This window comes from Mchenga conophoros, linkage group LG23 (genome assembly GCF_057382185.1).
Source record: "Mchenga conophoros isolate Kocher_MC1m ecotype Shallow Benthic linkage group LG23, M_conophoros_male_GT1.1, whole genome shotgun sequence".
Classification (NCBI taxonomy): Eukaryota; Metazoa; Chordata; class Actinopteri; order Cichliformes; family Cichlidae; genus Mchenga; species Mchenga conophoros.
In genome coordinates, this window is record NC_140547.1 from 11409869 (window position 1) to 11428106 (window position 18238).

Here is an 18238-nt window from a genome sequence, read left to right on the forward strand (position 1 = left end):
CGTCGGACCAGTTTCTCGAAGCACTTCATTATAACAGGTATTAGAGCAACTGGTCGGTAGTCATTGAGGCTCCATCATCGGCCTCTGATGGATTCATTTCTAATCCTGTCCATCCTGCTCACTCACAGAGAAGATCTCAGTATCTTCAGCTCAGCCCCCAATTTTTGTCAGTACCCCTGTCTCCAAACCACATGACAGCAAGTCTCACTGCCATCTTATAAATCTTCCCTTTGGCTCTTGCTGCTATCCTCCCCTCATAAATCACCCCGACACTTGTCAGTTCCAGTGCAAAGGTGAATCTCTCAAAATCTGTGCAAAAATAACTGAGGTAAAGGTGTGGGTATGCAGGGCTGTTTTAACAAGGCTATGGATATTTATGTAGGATGGCCTACATAGCAGGTTGTAAAGCTGACATTTCTCTTGAATAGATGGTAAAGGTGGCTCCTGAGCCAGCAAAGCTCTGTGTGTGTGTGTGTGTGTGTGTGTTTGTGTGTGTGTGTGTGTGTGTGTGTGTGTGTGTGTGTTTTAATATAAACTGTTGGGGAGAGTTACAGCTTAAGAGTGTTGACCTGTGGAAGACCCACCTTCCTTTAGGACACAAAACAAGCTTAAATCATTTACTTTAATTATTGGTTATGGTCAAACTTCCTGTTAAAAGGGATTTTTTTCCCCTTCCCACAGTTGGGAAGTACCTGGTCATTTGATTGTTGGTTTTTCTTTGTATTTTTTTCTTACATCTTTACAATATAAAGCGTCTTGAGGTGACTGTTGTTGCGATTTGACTTTATATAAATAAAACTGAACTGAGAAATTAAAGGGGATATAAGCTGTTAACTGAATTGAGATCACACATAGATCCATTAGGGCACAATGTGCTCTTTATCAAATAAAATTAGTTGTAAGTAGCACATATCATCTTTGATGAATCAGCCGGGTCTCCAAGTAACTGCGATGACTCTTGGATTATGAGAAATACCGTGAATTGAGCTTCTTTATCTTTAAAGATACAAATTAACAGTCAAGTTCAAACATGTCACCTTTTACAGCGCCGTCATCCGCGCTGATAACACCTTTCCCATAATTGTCCAATGGAAACTTCCTGCGTCATATCCGGTCAACTGTCACTTCCGGATGCGGTGAAACAGCAGAGAAGTAGGAAAACACCGCATCTGTGTGGATTAATAACGACAGGCAGGGCTGTGTATAAACCGGGAGGACACGCCAGCAGCGTCCAGAATGGGCTCGCGGACAGAAGCGTTCACACCGGGATCTGCATTTTAACGGCGCTGTACGTCACAGCGCGAGCCCGCTTTTACCGAGCAGCTGTGTTTGTGTCTTCTTGCTAGCTTAAGCCAGCATAGCGTTAGCTGGGACGCGCTAAAAAACTACGTCTCTCCGGGAAGCGAGGGGAAGACTTGTCCCTTCTTTTGGTCTTCACTGTCACTTCTTCGGACAGGGGGCACAGAGGGACATCTCTGTGTTCGTGTATAAAGTTAGTTTCGGTCACTTTGAGGGCAGGACTTTTATTGGAAGCGAGTCTCCCAAACTGAGAAGTCGGGATCTCAAACTAAAACCAGCTGCTGGTGTTTTTATTTAGTTAGCTCTCCAGGACGCGTTTGGAGAGAAAAGCGCGTCGTTTGTCTGTCCCAGGGTGTAAAATGAGTGGAATGTGGCGTTCAGGGACTACAAAGAAAAGCCAGCAGACACTTTGTAAATAACACTTCCCTATCAGCCGGAAGGCTCCAGCTCTTTTTCCTTGTTCAGCTGACAGGGCTGCAGGCAGCGTCCCGAGTTTGAATTCTGGTCAGGTGGAAGGAAGACTTCCTTGTTTGTTTTGTTTCAGCACAGCTCGTTTCTCTTTGACCAGGCTTCAACTCAACAGGTAGGTCTGCTGTTTCACACGGGGGGGTCATGTTGGACCCCGTGTACGTGCATGTATTCTCACTCATGACTTGTAATAAAAACAACGAGCATTAGTCACTGTGGTTTACCTGGAACTCTATAAACATCAGTGTGAAGTATGAAGAAAAAACGATGGGTCTGTCGCTCAAGTCTGTCAAATCATTTAACACATTTAATATATGGTCCATCACAGCTGCAAAAGCCCAGGTTGGCGTTCAGATTTCTTAAAAAAACAACAACAACAAACAAAAAAACCCCTGAAACTTATTCTGTGAATAATTATTGAGCCACATTTAAGGAGATTAAGGCGCTCAAGGTGGCAAACTTTTACAGATTATTATTATTGCTTATTATGATTGACAGTGCATTAACCGTCAAAATTAATTTAATATGTTTGAAATGCTTTCTGCCAAAACTGGTGTAGACAAATCTTCATCCCCATTGTCGGCACCCACAGACTAAGGGCCTGTGCATTAAATTGTAATAAGTGTTTCATTGTGTTAACGTTTGCATGATGTGAATTCATTTGCACAGTGATCCTCTTGTCTGTGTTCTTCTTCTCAGTGAAGGATGAATGGCCTCTCTCTCAGTGAGCTCTGCTGCCTGTTCTGTTGCCCGCCTTGCCCGAGCCGCATTGCAGCCAAGCTAGCTTTCCTGCCCCCAGAACCCACGTACACCTTTCTGCCAGACCCAGAGGCGGGCCCTGCTGCACCAGGGGCAACGGGGACATCCAGCCTGCGGGCGCGGAGTGGCGCCTCGGTTGCTGGAAGCGGGGGGACCGGGGCCGTAGAGGGGGGATGGAAGCTTCACCTGACGGACCGAGCGGAGTTTCAGTACTCTCAAAGAGAGCTGGACACTACGGAGGTCTTTCTTGCTCGATCCAGCCGAGGGAACCGAGTCGGCTGCATGTACATTCGCTGCGCTCCTAGTTCCAGGTAAATGGAATTAGCTGTCAGCTGTGACTGACAGGTATGTCACACTCGCTCTGAAGCATTTAAACAGTCTTCTTCCTCAACAGTCTTCTTCACGCCCAGGTTTGCTTTCTTTTCTTTTCTTGTTGACTCAGCTGACGCAAAGATTTTCTCTTCCTGGTTTTTTCTGTAGATCATGGCACACCTGTCAGACTTTATTCTGTTGTCTTTATTCTTTCTCATTATTTTCTCTGCTTGTTTGTAGAGCCTTAAAGTTGAATTTACTGTTGTTCGTGATACTGATCGCAGTAAAAAGATTTGCACACTCCCTGACAACATAAGTTTCCAGTCAGAGACAAAACATTTGCAGCTATGTGGTGTGATTGACTTTATTGGCCGTTGTTGGTAAATGGCTTTATAAGAGGAAATAACCTTCTTCATCTTAGAAGGTTTGACAGTATTTTATGAGATGTAAAAGAATTTAACTCTCAACTGCTACTGATTAATTTACCAAATGAATTAAAAAGAAATGGACAGGCTTGTGTTACAGTCCATTTATCTTGCATTAATGTGTCTCTAGTATTACAAAGAATGATCCCAGGCCTGACGTGATATGGCAGAGTCATTGTTTTGCTGCTTTCTAAGTGGAAAGGCTAAGAGCGAAGCCACGGGCTGCAAGAGCTCATAAACAAAACCACTGAGGGAGAATTTCAAAACAGTCGGTGTGTAGAAAAAGTATCAGGTTACTCCAGAGAGCACAACACGCATTCATGAATAACAGCCAAGGGCTAGATACCCAGCGTTCACAGTGGATACCCTGCTTCTCAGGTTATACTAAATGTCTGGAAGCAAGAGTCCTTCGTGGTAAATAATCCTTCAACCTGCAACAGTTTTATAGAATCAAGTACCTTTTTGATTTAAACAGCAGGTTACTTGTGATTTGATTAATTTCTGTGCACAGTTGTTTTTCTGCCGTAATAAAAGTTCTGTGTTTAGCTATGGTATTGTTGGCAACGCTAAACAAGAATATTTCTCATGTAATCACAATGTAGTTCTCTGTATATCATATATTTCTGATTAGAGCACAGCAGAGGCTGGATCTTTGGCTCCAGTGCTGATAGTGATTTTTATTTATTTATTTTAAAGGAAATAGGAAAACCGACAAGCGTGCACCTGTCTGTGTCTGTTAGCTCGTTACTAACCCTTTGTCTGAATCATCCCTGCAGGTTTACGGTGCTTTTCTCCCACGGCAATGCAGTTGACCTCGGCCAGATGAGCAGTTTCTACATTGGCCTCGGCACTCGCATCAACTGCAACATCTTCTCTTATGATTACTCGGGCTATGGCGTCAGCACCGGCAAGCCCTCCGAGAAGAATCTGTATGCAGACATAGATGCTGCCTGGCACGCCCTGCGTACACGGTATGTGATGATGCAGTTGGCCCAAACGTGTCCTTCGAGGTGTAATTTTATTATCCCAGGCGAACTTGTTCGGGCAAAATGGGGCATGAGTTTACAATGGATACAGCTGGGATCAAACGATGTTTAAAATGTGCCCAGGCAAAAAATGCCTTTGTTGTGAGAAGTGCTAAAGAAGAGAAAAAGCAGAAAACGAACGTTCGAATAAAGGGGCGTGATGAAGGGGGTTGAATGGAGGTGGTGGTGAGGACGGAGCAGAGTGAGGACAGCTGCTGTGTGAATAAAGAAGAGCGAGATGGATGGATGAGGGAAGGCTAAGGGGTGATGTATCTCAAGGGCGTTGTAGGGTGATGAAGTGTCTCATTAACAGAAGCGGTGCTGTGCTAATGCAGCTGTAGCCCGGGGGTTACAAAACAGAGCGCTAACTAAAGGTCGGCTCATGTAAAAGTCACCGTTGTGTGTCACTCTTTACTCGGGTCTTAATTTCAGCATGTTGAAAAAAATATGCATGTGCTTTCTGAAATATAAAGGTTTCTGTGAAAGTCCTTCTGTTACAGAAGAATCCCACTGTTAGTAAACTTTTGTGTTGTGTGTGGGCCAGTAAAAGATTCACTCATTAACGGAGCTGCGAGTAGTCATGAAGTGAAATAAAAATTGGAATTTTAGAAACTGGTCAGTCATTTTTGGTGACTATAAAAAAATTTACCTGACATGTGACCTTTGACCCTTGAGGAACAAAATTCTTTCTGAAAAATAACTAAAGCATTAATGAAAGTACTGTCAGTAATCATTAGTACACCAAAGGTAATATTTGTGGATTTGGCTGCTGTCTCTCATCTGTATTATACGTATTTTTTCTTTCTGTTTATTTCTAACCAGGTATGGCATAAGCCCGGAGAACATCATCCTGTACGGGCAGAGCATCGGTACAGTTCCCACTGTAGACCTGGCGTCACGGTACGAGTGTGCCGCCGTGGTTCTTCACTCGCCTCTAACATCTGGTATGAGAGTGGCGTTTCCTGACACAAAGAAAACCTACTGCTTCGACGCTTTCCCCAAGTAAGAGAGAGTCTTCTTACTGTTCACACGTTTTGTATGTATGAAGCTCTTCATTTCTTTCCCACATAACATTTTGTTCGTAAACACAAAATGTTAAGTTGATATGAACTGGTTTTGTGTTTCCCTGCGTTGTCCAATTAAAATGATGTTTGATAAACTGCGGCATATCAAACACATCGTAGCAATTGGCTGTGAAAGCCGTATATGTGATGCATGCTCAGTCATCCTGGTAAGGAAATCCCAGACAGTTGAGCCATTATGCAGCTGTGAGTCAGCTGAGACTGTACAAGTCATGTGGATGAGTTGGAAACGGGATCTGCTTTCTATACTGCCCTCTAGCTGTTCGTGCTTCATCTTCTTTCTTTCTGTCACTGAGTAGGGTGTTTAAACGTCATGCACAAAAACAAAATGCACAATCTGTGTGCTCTGACTCTTTGACTGTCTGTTGATATTTTCACATTATTATTAATCTGTCAGCAGAAGAGCATGATTCCCACTTAGACTTGTGAAAGTGTGTTTGTCCAGGGAAAACAGACGTGCTGAAAGGAAAGCCTTTCTTCTTCTGAAGTGCTGTTTAAATTATTTGTTTTTAGTTTTTTCAGTGTAGTGAGTCTCATTTGTTGGAAAATCCTGTTGACACATAGTTTTTTGTTTGTTTGGTTTTTTTGGACTGGAAAATCACGAAGGCAAGGTTGAGTGCATTTACAAACCACTCACACTTATACTGGGTGTACTGGTATCGACTGGATGATTGATAATATCTGCTGATTTGTAGGTTATGATTCGTGGTTGCTCTTTCTCACTATGGAAATGCATTGCTATTATGACCACTCAAAGCACTTTGCAAGACACATCTAACCGTGCATGCTGGCAGTGCTGCGGAGCTCACACTCACACAGGTGACTACGTTAGGATCCCCAACGTGTTCATTCTGTGGGACGTGTTAAGATTCAGTATTGAGGAAGGGTACAAGAGGTGATCGAAGAATAACCACACTGGTCCGGCCGGGTGAAGTCAAACGATGATTTTAATGAATACACGCGTGGGAAGACACTCTGTACGCAGACAGCCAGTAGTCCTCGACTTAATCAAAGCATGAACAGATATTTTATAGCATCAGGGTTTGTTTACTGACGCCCCTTCATACGTCACAGACACATTTTATACATAGATCAAATCAAAACCACAACGACTTTTGACACAGTTTAAAAGAACAATTGTCTCCTATCTTCACAACAGGTGCTTCCTGTCACTGCCGGATGCTCGCAGCAGTTCTGCGACAAACTGCTCTTTGCAACATCAGCAAAACATGATTAAACTTTCACCTATAAATGATTCTCTAACTGAGTGTGTGTGTGTGTGCGCGTCTGTGTGCTAACCACAATTGCACCCTGTTTCACCTCGCGACTAGCTCCTGACCCCTCACCAGACAGAGAGACAGAAACCACTCTCGTATATGTAATAATCGAACTGAAACTATGGATATGACTTTTACTAAATAAATGTTTTAATCAAGAACCTCTACTAAACATAATAACTGTGTGCATAAGCATCTTAAGGCCTTCTTAAAGCTATCTGTTACATTGTTAAAGCAATGATCATACTGTTGCTTAAAATAACTTCCTGCTTGTGCAAACTCTCTGCAAGCCTGTTTCCTGTCAGCCTGTGACTTTTAGCCTTTCTGAAAGACACACTGTTCAACCCCTGAATGCAATATCCATGCTGCAAATTATATTATTAATGCAACGACAATTATTTACCAATAGCAGTAAAATAATTTCCCTCCTCGACACTCCCCCTTTTGACCTCTGGAAAACCAGAGGTCACAATACATTGTGTCCTCACGCAGACCCTTCTCTGGTGGTCTCGAACCTCGAGATCTCCAGGATCCTCGCCCCTCCTGTGGTCGCCGAGATCTTCTGCAAAGGAAACAAAACACCTTTTCCTGCATCTCCCTAACTTATCCTATTTGGGACTCTTTAATCAAAAGCCTGATCCTAATTATCTTCTTAACTTATTGACTTGTATTTATGTATACTCTTCAACGTTACTCATCACTTTAAAATTCTTTTAAGCCCTGCTTTCACGTCCGGTTGCTCGCTCTATTTTCCCTTATCTGATCATCAACATCCTGTGCACAAATTGTCGCTGCTGCAAGTTCCTCTACTCTAAAAGAAAACAACCACTTTAATCAATTAAGTTTAAGCATATAAGCAATTACTCCTGTATACATTTCATCATAGGTAAATGCTGCCTTGAAACAACTCCTATGTGTTAACTTCATTTTAACCTCACATTTCCTATGTTATAACCCATTTTGGTATAGCCTTTTTATTTCATTTTGCTCCTTTTAATGTAACAATACCTTCTAATTCTAATTTATCAGACTTAACCAAAATATATGCTTTCCTTCCTCTTTGGTCCTTCTTTAAGTTCAGTTAAAAGCTAAATGAATTTAAGGCCTTTTGCCTGGAATCAATACTGTCATGTGTGTTTCTTAACTCTGTGTCTGTAAGCGTGTGCAATCCTTCATGAACTCATATTATCCTCACAGTAGATTGGCTAATCATAGCGCTAGCCAAAGGCTCGTGACCCTCCAGAGACAAATTTGAGCCACAACTCCTTTAAAAGCACAAAATGCAATATGTATAAAAATCATTTCTATTTATAAGCTCCCCCTTTTATCCTAAAAATACCTCCTATATAATATCTGTATGTGTAAGCCTACATTATAACCACTACTTCTAGAAATCAAAAAGAAATCAAAGCTGTTCTACTCCTTCAACCCTCACTAGTTTTCCCTTTAAGAATTATTCACAGCTTTGAAAAACCGGCATTGTATCTTCTAAACAGGATTCAGTTCTGTCATAGTCCTGGGCCATGTTGGCCCAGTATTCTTGGTTCCTTGTATTTTCGTTCCTTATTTAGGCCAGGTTTTCTCAGGTGTCCTATTGTGGTGTTCCCTAAGTGTTTTTTCCCTTTGTGACTCTTACCCCCTTGTGCCCCTCTGTCTATTTATGAGCTCTCGTCTCTCTTTGTGTTTATTCCATGTTTCCCCCAGCCTGTTATGTCTGTGTTCTCCCCGTACTTTCTCTCCTCCTGTCTGAACCTCTGTGTACTTCCTGTTTTACTTTGACAGTCTCTCGTCAGTATGCGTAATGTTGTGTTCACTCCTGCCCTATCTCGTTATGTTTATCAGTATCCCCTGTGTTCTCTGGGTGTATTTAAGTTGTGTCTTCTATTATGGTAATTGCTGGTTCGTCTGTGTTGTTTCCCCTCGGTCTCCCTGCGTCTCGTTTCTGGTTTGTGTTATTAGCTTACCCAGTTTAGGTTTCCGGTTTCTTGTTTTTCCACCAGTGCTGTTTTGTGCCCACCGTTGTAAATAAATATTCACCTGCACCAGAGCTGCCGCCTTTTGGGTCCTTTTCTACAACTCCACACGGCTTGCCTCGCAAACCGTGACAAGTTCACTTTTAATCCTTTAACCTTAACTTAAAATAACAGTTTCAGTTTTACCATATCCAAATGATCAAAAACCCAAAAGGTCCTAAAATGATCCTAAATTATTAAACAATTAAATTATTAAACCCTAAACCCCCCTTTATCTTGACACATTTCATGTGTCAAGATACTATACAAAACTTAAAACGCTCAGTTTTCCCCACTCATGATCCAATCTATGTCATAAAAATAAACTTAAAACAGAACAGTTATCAGTCATGTGTTTCTACAATTAATGGTGACTGAGTTACATCAAAAATATTTCCCCTTTAGCATTTGGCCTTCTCCCAACAATATACTATAATCCCATAATCTAACCCCAGTCAACAAAACAAAAATTTTTCTGGTAAAAGCAAATTGTTTATCCACATTAATTCATCCTTACTCACATACAGTCTCACATTCACTCACATGCAGTCACACCATATATTTGCTGATAGTGGAGCTTCCCGCACGATCAGATACTCCACCCTCAGCAAAATGAGCTCAGTCATTTTTTATTTTCCATAGGAAAATATTTCTTTATGCTTTTGGACTGGATTGACTCGCATAAAATCCTTTTTACAGGGACTTACGACCTTGATCAGTCCCCAGGTAGCTTTCTCCTCAGCCAATTGTAATCTGGGAAGCCCCCTTATATTTGCTCCTCCCGAGAATTTTCAGCGCCGTTATTCACTGTTGCAGGCCTGCTTAAAACAGAAATGAAAAATAGAGCTGATTGTTAGCTCATAAGAACAAAACAAAATCACCTGACAGGTTGTCTTTAAGTGCACTGTTACAAAATAATGGGCCCAATTTTAGACATGTCCATGTTTCCTAAAACTCCCTCTATTTAAAACAAAAACACCAACAACAACCTACCTGACAGAATCAACCCATCACCACAACAACCTTAAACACACAAATCTTGCCACCACATAATTTCACCTCCTCAATACACCAAAAGTCTCATTAAAACCACACAATTTGCAAACAAAAATCACCCCCTTATGCTCTATAACATACTTCAATTCAGCATAAAACCCCCTTACAACAACATATCACTAAACTATAAATTTCCTACCCCAATCTGCACTTCTCGTCTCTGCTATGCTTCCTCTTCCTGAAAGTCACAGTCACACACACACTCAGGAAGTTCTTTCGTCACCACACACTCCAACTAATTTGCATACTGAATCATCTCTCAAGAAGCTGTAACAACAGAAACATATGTTTAAACATTCCCAACTCATTAAATCATTTTATTTCTTCCAACAGTGATCACTAGTGTTGATCACTCAGTACGAGAGCACTCCTAAGTCACTCTTTTTTTTTTAAAACTACTTTAATCCCTTTTTCGTTTTCATAACTCCCTTTGTCATATGGCTTCTTCTATTCCTCAATTACAAACTCAAATGTATTTTATTAAACATTCACACCATTGTATCATTCATACAAAATAGCAAGCTGTTCTTCATTGCATATGTTTGTGTTCTTAGCCAGGTTTAATCTCTATCTCTGCATTAAACTCCATGAGCTTGTCTTGTCTTTATAAGGTTAATGCATTTTCTGTTTGTGTATGTGAATTTGCATATGGTGCTTTTGCAGTGTGTCAGACTCCTGCACAATTCTCCACTTAAGCCGTCAGTTTCTTTCCCAAATTTGCTAACCCAAATTTTAAGTTCCCACCTTATTCCTGCTCCTCAGCCAGAAGCTAGGGCCCACTTGTCAGGTTTATGGAGACATGGCGCTGTAAACAATTCAACCAGAAACTTGCCTTGGCATGTCCAGTCAAGTTAACCTACAGGTCTCTTCCGACCGCTGCACGTGGAAAATTGATCCAGATCTGTTTCGCCCCTATAGAAACACAACTGAGACATTTTCATTATTATCATATGTACTTAAACTACCCTTTTCCCTCTCTCTGGTCAGAGGTCCCAACTTATGTTATGTATATACGTGTAAGCAGGTCTTCATTGCTTTTCCTATGTATTTTGTTAATGTTCAGTAAGTGTAAGCTGCTTTCTTCATTGCCTCTATATGTTATAGTCAAGTTTAATTCATGCATCTTTTCTCTGATTTCTTAATTCAAAACTATCTCACTTCTGATCCTTTCCAGAAATAATTTCACATGTAACACTTTGTCTATGTGTGTTTTCCATTCTTGTTTACCTCTTTGTTTGTGACGGTGGACATCTCTAAACCATCATGAGTTCAAGCTTCACTTTCAGTCCAATTACACCCTGTATTCTCACAGTCGAACTCGTCCTGCTTCACCTCTCACTGGTCACTGTCCTCTTCTCTCAGTGTCCTTTTGTTGTCTTGAATTCCAGCAAACACAGTCTGTTTCTTCTCTGTTTCTCTTCCGTATTTTCCTTTTGGATCAAGTCCCAGCCTGGCAAAATACCACATTCAGTGCCTTTAAACAGTCATGTCACACTGTTCTTACCAGCCTGCTGTCCACCGTGCATGTTTCATCACGTGGTTTCTTCTTGTCTGATGATCCTTTCACTCGTCCCTTTCAAGATTACTCCAAGCATGGCAAATCTGACAATCAGTGTCCAGTGCTTTACCACCGTTCATTATCCCACTGTTCAACTGCCCAGCCTGTAATTTACAGTACATGTTTCCACCTCGTGGTTCCTGTCATGCTGCTGCTGGTGTCGTCAGTGTGGTTTCAGTTGCACTGTCTTTTGGCTGCTGTCAATTCTTGAAGTCCACGATGTTCTGTCGGTCTTCATCAGGAGATTAACTGTCCTTTGAGCTTCTTCTCAGGATGGGGACAAGTGCGAGGTCAAGCTGTAAAATTTTAAGCCAAAATCTGGCCTGTTTTCTCCCAATTATGCTACTCTAGTAGTTTTGGCGCCGTACTCAAAATTCCAGGTTGAGAGAAGTCCACCTTCATTTATCTGTAATCTGTGTTGACACACTAAAACATACAATTAATATCCTTTTCATTTCTTTTCTCAAAACCTCCATTCGCTTTATCTGCCTAGAGTTTAACTCATCTGTTTCTCTCTCTGGGTGCTCACTCGTCACCTTATATGGGCATGCAAACTTCCTGTCACCCACACCATTTCCTGTTACACACACACAGCACGCAGCTGCTCAGAGCAGCTCAAGCTGCTTTGCTGTTTCTCCAGGCTAATCAAACTTATTTTGTATTTACAATCTACAAACCCTCTGTAATTCTACTAACTTTTGACCTAAAATGTAGCATCATTCACACAATGATTTCATAATCCTCTCACACACACCTTTTAAATAAACTAAACTCTTATAACATCACTCATGCATCTCTTAAATTAAAAACACTTTCAAACTTTAAAACATCCTACTTTACATCACCAAAGAAATACCTCTCACACCTTTATTCATCATTCAAAACCTTCTAGTCACCGCATTCACACTTAAACTGTGACTAGAGTTAAGGAATATAACTCAACACACTTTCCTAAGAGTATTTTAGACATGCTTGTCATAATCAAAAAGAGCAAGTAAAAAACAAACAAACAAAAAATTGAAACCTCCATTAATTCTCACCGCACACACAAGAGATTGAAAAAATAAAACCCACCAGCAACTAATGCTGGAGAAAAGTTACTACTGAAAGTGATGTGTTAGTCTTAAGTATATACAGTGCACTCAATCTATTTATATATCTACATCCAAACTCGGTCAGTTACTATGCATCCCCTACGGCAACTCAAAACTTTATTTATAGTCCTCTAATAAACATAAATGGCATTTGAAACACACACTCAACAATGTTTGCAGCAGTATTTGTAAAACCAACTGTGGCTTAAACAGTTCACTGCTTACTAATTTGCATTTTCACTCACACACACACCTCCAAAAATAGCAGCAGGCAGTCAGTGCATTACTGACTCGACACACAGAGATCTCTCACACCAAATTTTATTATTCTATATTACAACGACGTCTTATATTTACAACTACTGTCAGATCTGTCAGCTTTAGCGCCTAACCAATTTAGACAAATTTAAAATAACCGCTCACCAATTAACCAGTATCAAGACTTTAACTGTTTCTGGCCTCATTTCTAAAATCCCTAACTCAATTTAAAAGCGTCAACCAACCCAAACTTTTTCAAGTTTTAGGTTAAAGTTACACACCCGAAGACCAACTTCTCCTGTCCAAAAAAGCGCAGATACCGTTGCAAACGGCAAGGAGACTCTAACTCCTAGCTATTTTGGAGGTTCCCAAGTTCTCCCCGGTTGCCAACCGTACTAACCCTATTCGCCGATAGGTCAGGGCCAAGCGTCCTTGGCCGGGAGGGAGCATTACCTCCGAGAACTGCGCTTCCTAGCAGACTCTAACTGCCGTTCTAGAATAATTTATAATACTTTGAAACAACAATCAACACCCGAAACAAGTGTATAACTGAGGCAGGTGCAACCTAGTGGTCAAATGGAGACTCCAACTCACAAAATGACCGCTCAGGTCCACTCTTATGACCAAATTTGGACTCTAACCAACACAATAACCAATTCCCTACCAAACTACTTGAGACTCTAACTCAATTTCTTTGGGACTTCAACCCAGTATTTAAACTTTTCCTGGCAGACTCTAACTGCTTTAGCAGACTTTACTGCTTTAGCAGACTTTACTGCTTTAGCAGACTTTACTGCTTTAGCAGACTTTACTGCTTTCATTTCTTCATTCTTCTTAGCAGAACTCTAACTGCTTCAACTCATGAGATTTTTCAGCATTTTTCATTTTGATTTCATCAAAATCAAAACAGACATTTACCAGTAACTTCAGTGAGTAGACTTAAATTTTATCATATCCAATTTGGCACACTTTGGAAATAATTCAACAGGTAGTGCCTTACCTTTTGGATAAGCCGGCTTATGCCCACTCACTTAGACCACTGGAATTCATGTCTGCCCGTCAGACCACCTCAAAGACCACCAAATTTCTCCATCTAAACCTCCAATCCTCCCTCCTCAATAACCGGACGAAGCCCCCAAATGTTAAGATTCAGTATTGAGGAAGGGTACAAGAGGTGATCGAAGAATAACCACACTGGTCCGGCCGGGTGAAGTCAAACGATGATTTTAATGAATACACGCGTGGGAAGACACTCTGTACGCAGACAGCCAGTAGTCCTCGACTTAATCAAAGCATGAACAGATATTTTATAGCATCAGGGTTTGTTTACTGACGCCCCTTCATACGTCACAGACACATTTTATACATAGATCAAATCAAAACCACAACGACTTTTGACACAGTTTAAAAGAACAATTGTCTCCTATCTTCACAACAGGTGCTTCCTGTCACTGCCGGATGCTCGCAGCAGTTCTGCGACAAACTGCTCTTTGCAACATCAGCAAAACATGATTAAACTTTCACCTATAAATGATTCTCTAACTGAGTGTGTGTGTGTGTGCGCGTCTGTGTGCTAACCACAATTGCACCCTGTTTCACCTCGCGACTAGCTCCTGACCCCTCACCAGACAGAGAGACAGAAACCACTCTCGTATATGTAATAATCGAACTGAAACTATGGATATGACTTTTACTAAATAAATGTTTTAATCAAGAACCTCTACTAAACATAATAACTGTGTGCATAAGCATCTTAAGGCCTTCTTAAAGCTATCTGTTACATTGTTAAAGCAATGATCATACTGTTGCTTAAAATAACTTCCTGCTTGTGCAAACTCTCTGCAAGCCTGTTTCCTGTCAGCCTGTGACTTTTAGCCTTTCTGAAAGACACACTGTTCAACCCCTGAATGCAATATCCATGCTGCAAATTATATTATTAATGCAACGACAATTATTTACCAATAGCAGTAAAATAATTTCCCTCCTCGACAGACGACATGTGAACTCTACACGGTAAAGCCACCAATGGGGTTTGGACTACAAACCGTCTTTGACTGAGGTGTCTGTACTAACTGTTGTTCCACCATGCCACTGTTTATTTTCAGACTTTACATAATTACGTCTGGAGGACTCATCACACACACTGCCCTGTGTGTGTGTGCTCGTTTTGTTAGTCCAGTTGGACTAACTGTGGTTGTTCAAGTCTCTCTGTAAACAGTTTTAATCCCAGTATGTGCCAGTAGGATTGTTGAAGCTCTTTGTTCAGTTTAACCCCACGTGCTGCTACACATGGGTGTGCAGTTGTAGTGTGGGTGTTCACTCGAATGTGTTGTTACAGTTCTTTTATTTTTGATCCTCGGCCCCAGAACGAGTCTCTTGGCCACACAATAAGGACTCGGAGTCAGTAGCAGCCCATGTCAGCTTTAGCACAGGAGCTAATATCCGATGGTAAAGTGGGCGAGGAACAGAGGTGGTAGGAAAACAACAGAAGACTTCTGGAGAACTCAGCCTTGACCTGGAGTGGGCACTGCAACCTTTTCCTGCTGAGGGCCACGGGGTCAGACTCGATAACCTGATCTCTGGTCAGAACGGTCCACACTGTTTCAGCGGGTTCTGTTTCTAATTCCTGTTTTCCTCTCTTTCCATTTCAGCATTGAGAAAGTATCCAAAATCACTTCCCCAGTGCTCATCATCCACGGCACGGAGGACGAGGTGATCGACTTTTCCCACGGCCTGGCCTTGTTCGAGCGCTGCCCGAAGGCTGTGGAGCCTCTCTGGGTTGAGGGAGCGGGACACAACGACATTGAACTCTACAGCCAGTATCTGGAGCGCCTGCGCCGCTTCATAGGACAGGAGCTGGCGGTACAGCACGGCTGACCATCAACACTACGCTCGTCATAATGACCATATTTCCCGGTCCGTTCAAAGCACCTCACCTGTTTTTGTCTGAGATGGAAACCATCTGACCCGTCTTAACCGTCCTGTGTGACGTGTGCACATACTTCAGGACGCAGTTCACCTTTAATGGACCGTGGATCATTTAGACGCAGGGGAAAAGAGGCGTCTCTTCATAATCACAGTGGAGACTGTTGGGGTTTGTGTTTGTTTGTGTGTCTTTTAGCAGAAACTTTAATAGTGCAGATGCCTGTACTGTGCAATAACATGAAAAAGAGGGAAAGGTTTTCACTGATAGATGTAAAAGTAGAACAACAAAGTGATCACATGACCTGGAAAGCTCCTGTCACCACCTCAGCGTACACTTCGAGTGGAACTTCATTTTTGCTAGCAGCTTTTTATTAGAGGACTTTTGTTGAAGCAGGTATTATGTTACATTGAATTATTGCACCTGTACAGTTGAATGGAAGCCAATTTAAACACAATATATCATGTTTTAAAGGTATTCGTTTACCTGCATTTTGTTGGCGCAGACTGCATCATCTTTAAAATCGTTTCTAACTTTCATCATGAAGGTTTGAAACCGCTCACAGCTTTTAATCTTGGGGAAAATTATGCTGGCATAAATATGAGTTTATATTTTGCGTCTTGTTTTTACGTATTGAACATTTCGCTCAGGTAACTTTTTCGAGTGTTCGCAATTGTTTAGCGCGCGGACAGCTGAAGCGCCTCAGATTTCATCCAGCCTAAAATATTTCCTTCCAACGAAGCGTTCAGCCGAACTTCGATCCTACATCTGAGCTGCAGTCCACACCTCCAGTTTGCTGAGCCGTCGATGCCCCCTCGCGCTTCTTTCTAACACATCTGTGTCCCACTGCTGCTGTGGGATTGGCTGTATGAAAGAAAGACGTTGAAGAGGCTCAGATGGAAAATTCCTCCAGTTCTTTCATTTAATGGAATGGGTTCGAGTCCATTAGCCCCGTCCGTTTCTTTTAGCCTTGTTTATGTCTCGCACTGCTGGGTCACAGCTGTCGGCCTGTTCTTGCTCCTCACGGTGCGCAGAGACAAGGAGAGCAACACTAAAGTTCAACACATTACTCACCTGCACCCCGTCATCAGGGATTTGTTTTTGTTGTTTTTTTTCAGTGAAGGCAGGGAGAGTAACCACATTCAGGTCCATATTCTGATAGTTCCCCAGTTTCGCAGGAACATCTGTGTGATCAGAGCACATGTTCTTCTTAGAACATATCAGCAGATTTGTCAGAGTTAAGCAGGAACACTAACACCAGGCACTAAACAGATTAGTGTTTCATCTAAATAATTTAGACTTTATAACAGCTGCTTGTATTATTATCCTGTCTATGTGTACAAACCTGCATAATGATTAAAGGGGACCTGTTATGCTTATATCCATTATTAAACAGCACCAAGTTTCAGACGATCTGGCGAGTCGAGGTCAGACTGTCTCTGGTTCTGTGTGATCGCACTGAGAGCCATTGTTTATTATGCTTTTCTCAGAAAACAGATCAGGTCTTGAGCTCCTGCTGTTCACGAGACCCATTGTAGGACAAATAAGGATTATTTTAGGCTGGGAATCATGCAAAGCTACTCTAGTAGAGCCCAAGTATAGAAATATGGAGCTGGAAAGGAGCATAATAGGTCCTCTTAAGTATAATTTTTGTTTTGTGAGGTGCGTTTTCTGTCTTCTAAGAATATTTTTAGGAAATATTGGCACATTATTTGATTGATCTCAATTCTTCAGCTTGTTATTGGAGAAATCTGACTAACCCGTAACAGGAGACGGACCTGCCTCGTACCTGAACTGGTACAAATAGATGTTGGAGCCTGTTGGAATTGCTGTAGGTGGCTCTGAGGGTAAATGCATATCTGTTGTGGGGGTTTTCCATGTGTTTTTTTTTTTTCCCTTTTCTTTGTGGTGATCCAGCAATCCACCAAAGTTTTAAAACTGTAACCAAAATTGTAATATTTATAACAAATTGTAAAGGAATCAGGTGTTTTTGCTTACGTGCGTTGTTGTATTTGAAGCTTAGGCACGATTGATGAACACTCAGATTCTCAACATTTTTGAGGAGAATTTTTAGGCTCGGTGGACAAACCAAAGCTTTTGTTGTTAGTGCTTTACCCAGTTTACCTGCTGCTTATGTTTTATATCTTATGTAAAGAACGTCAAACTGAGCTTATCTTCTTATTCTCTTCACATTTGGATACAGATTCATTGTAAAATTCTCTGTTTGCTAAATAATCGAGTTTTATCAAATCACGTTTGCTTTGAAATATGCAAGAACCGAATATGAACTTGATAAATTAACCAAGTTGGGATTTTTTGTTTTTCTCTAAGCTGTTTATGATTTCTCGTTTGTGCAGGGAGGAAACCACGTGTATTTGAATATGTTTGTGTGATGAAAGAAGATGAAAGGCCGGCTTCATGCCGACACATGAAAAGCTTTTTTCAGACGTGTGGGTTTCTGCTGAGGATTGTTTCATTTCTGGGTTTTATTTTCATCATCAAACATTCTTATCAATTGTTTATTATACTGACAGTTTTTTAGTTTTTAAAGATTTTCTTTCTTTCTTTTTCATGAATTAAAGAGAATAAGTTAATAAATCATAACCAGAAGTTGATATTAAATGTGACTCTTTTTTTTTTATTTTTTTTTTTTATTTGGTGTCCTTGCTTAAATCTGCCAGAGATGAGTG

General features: G+C 41.2%; 1 protein-coding gene and 1 long non-coding RNA gene across 2 annotated transcripts; one reads left to right on the top strand and one right to left on the bottom strand.

Moving 5' to 3' along the window:
* The first annotated feature begins 1099 nt into the window (after nt 1-1099).
* abhd17ab (abhydrolase domain containing 17A, depalmitoylase b) lies at nt 1100-18160 on the top strand. The gene is made up of 5 exons (XM_085266127.1): nt 1100-1882; nt 2467-2837; nt 4040-4234; nt 5111-5290; nt 15277-18160. Exons 2-5 carry the CDS (start codon nt 2473-2475, stop codon nt 15500-15502), a joined length of 966 nt encoding a protein of 321 aa, XP_085122253.1. The 5' UTR covers nt 1100-1882; nt 2467-2472; the 3' UTR covers nt 15503-18160.
* Nucleotides 6300-14610, bottom strand: LOC146546762 (uncharacterized). The gene is made up of 2 exons (XR_014890883.1): nt 10943-14610; nt 6300-10641 (listed from the first exon to the last, which is right to left on the bottom strand). It is a non-coding gene; the product is annotated as an uncharacterized LOC146546762 (long non-coding RNA).
* Nucleotides 18161-18238: the final 78 nt, after the last annotated feature.

Bases quoted from the DNA above. Each gene is read 5' to 3' on its own strand.
- abhd17ab (XM_085266127.1), top strand. From the start codon at position 2,473: ATGAATGGCCTCTCTCTCAGTGAGCTCTGCTGCCTGTTCTGTTGCCCG. The intron at 2,838-4,039 runs GTAAATGGAATT...TCATCCCTGCAG, and splicing joins CGCTGCGCTCCTAGTTCCAG to GTTTACGGTGCTTTTCTCCC. The intron at 4,235-5,110 runs GTATGTGATGAT...ATTTCTAACCAG, and splicing joins TGGCACGCCCTGCGTACACG to GTATGGCATAAGCCCGGAGA.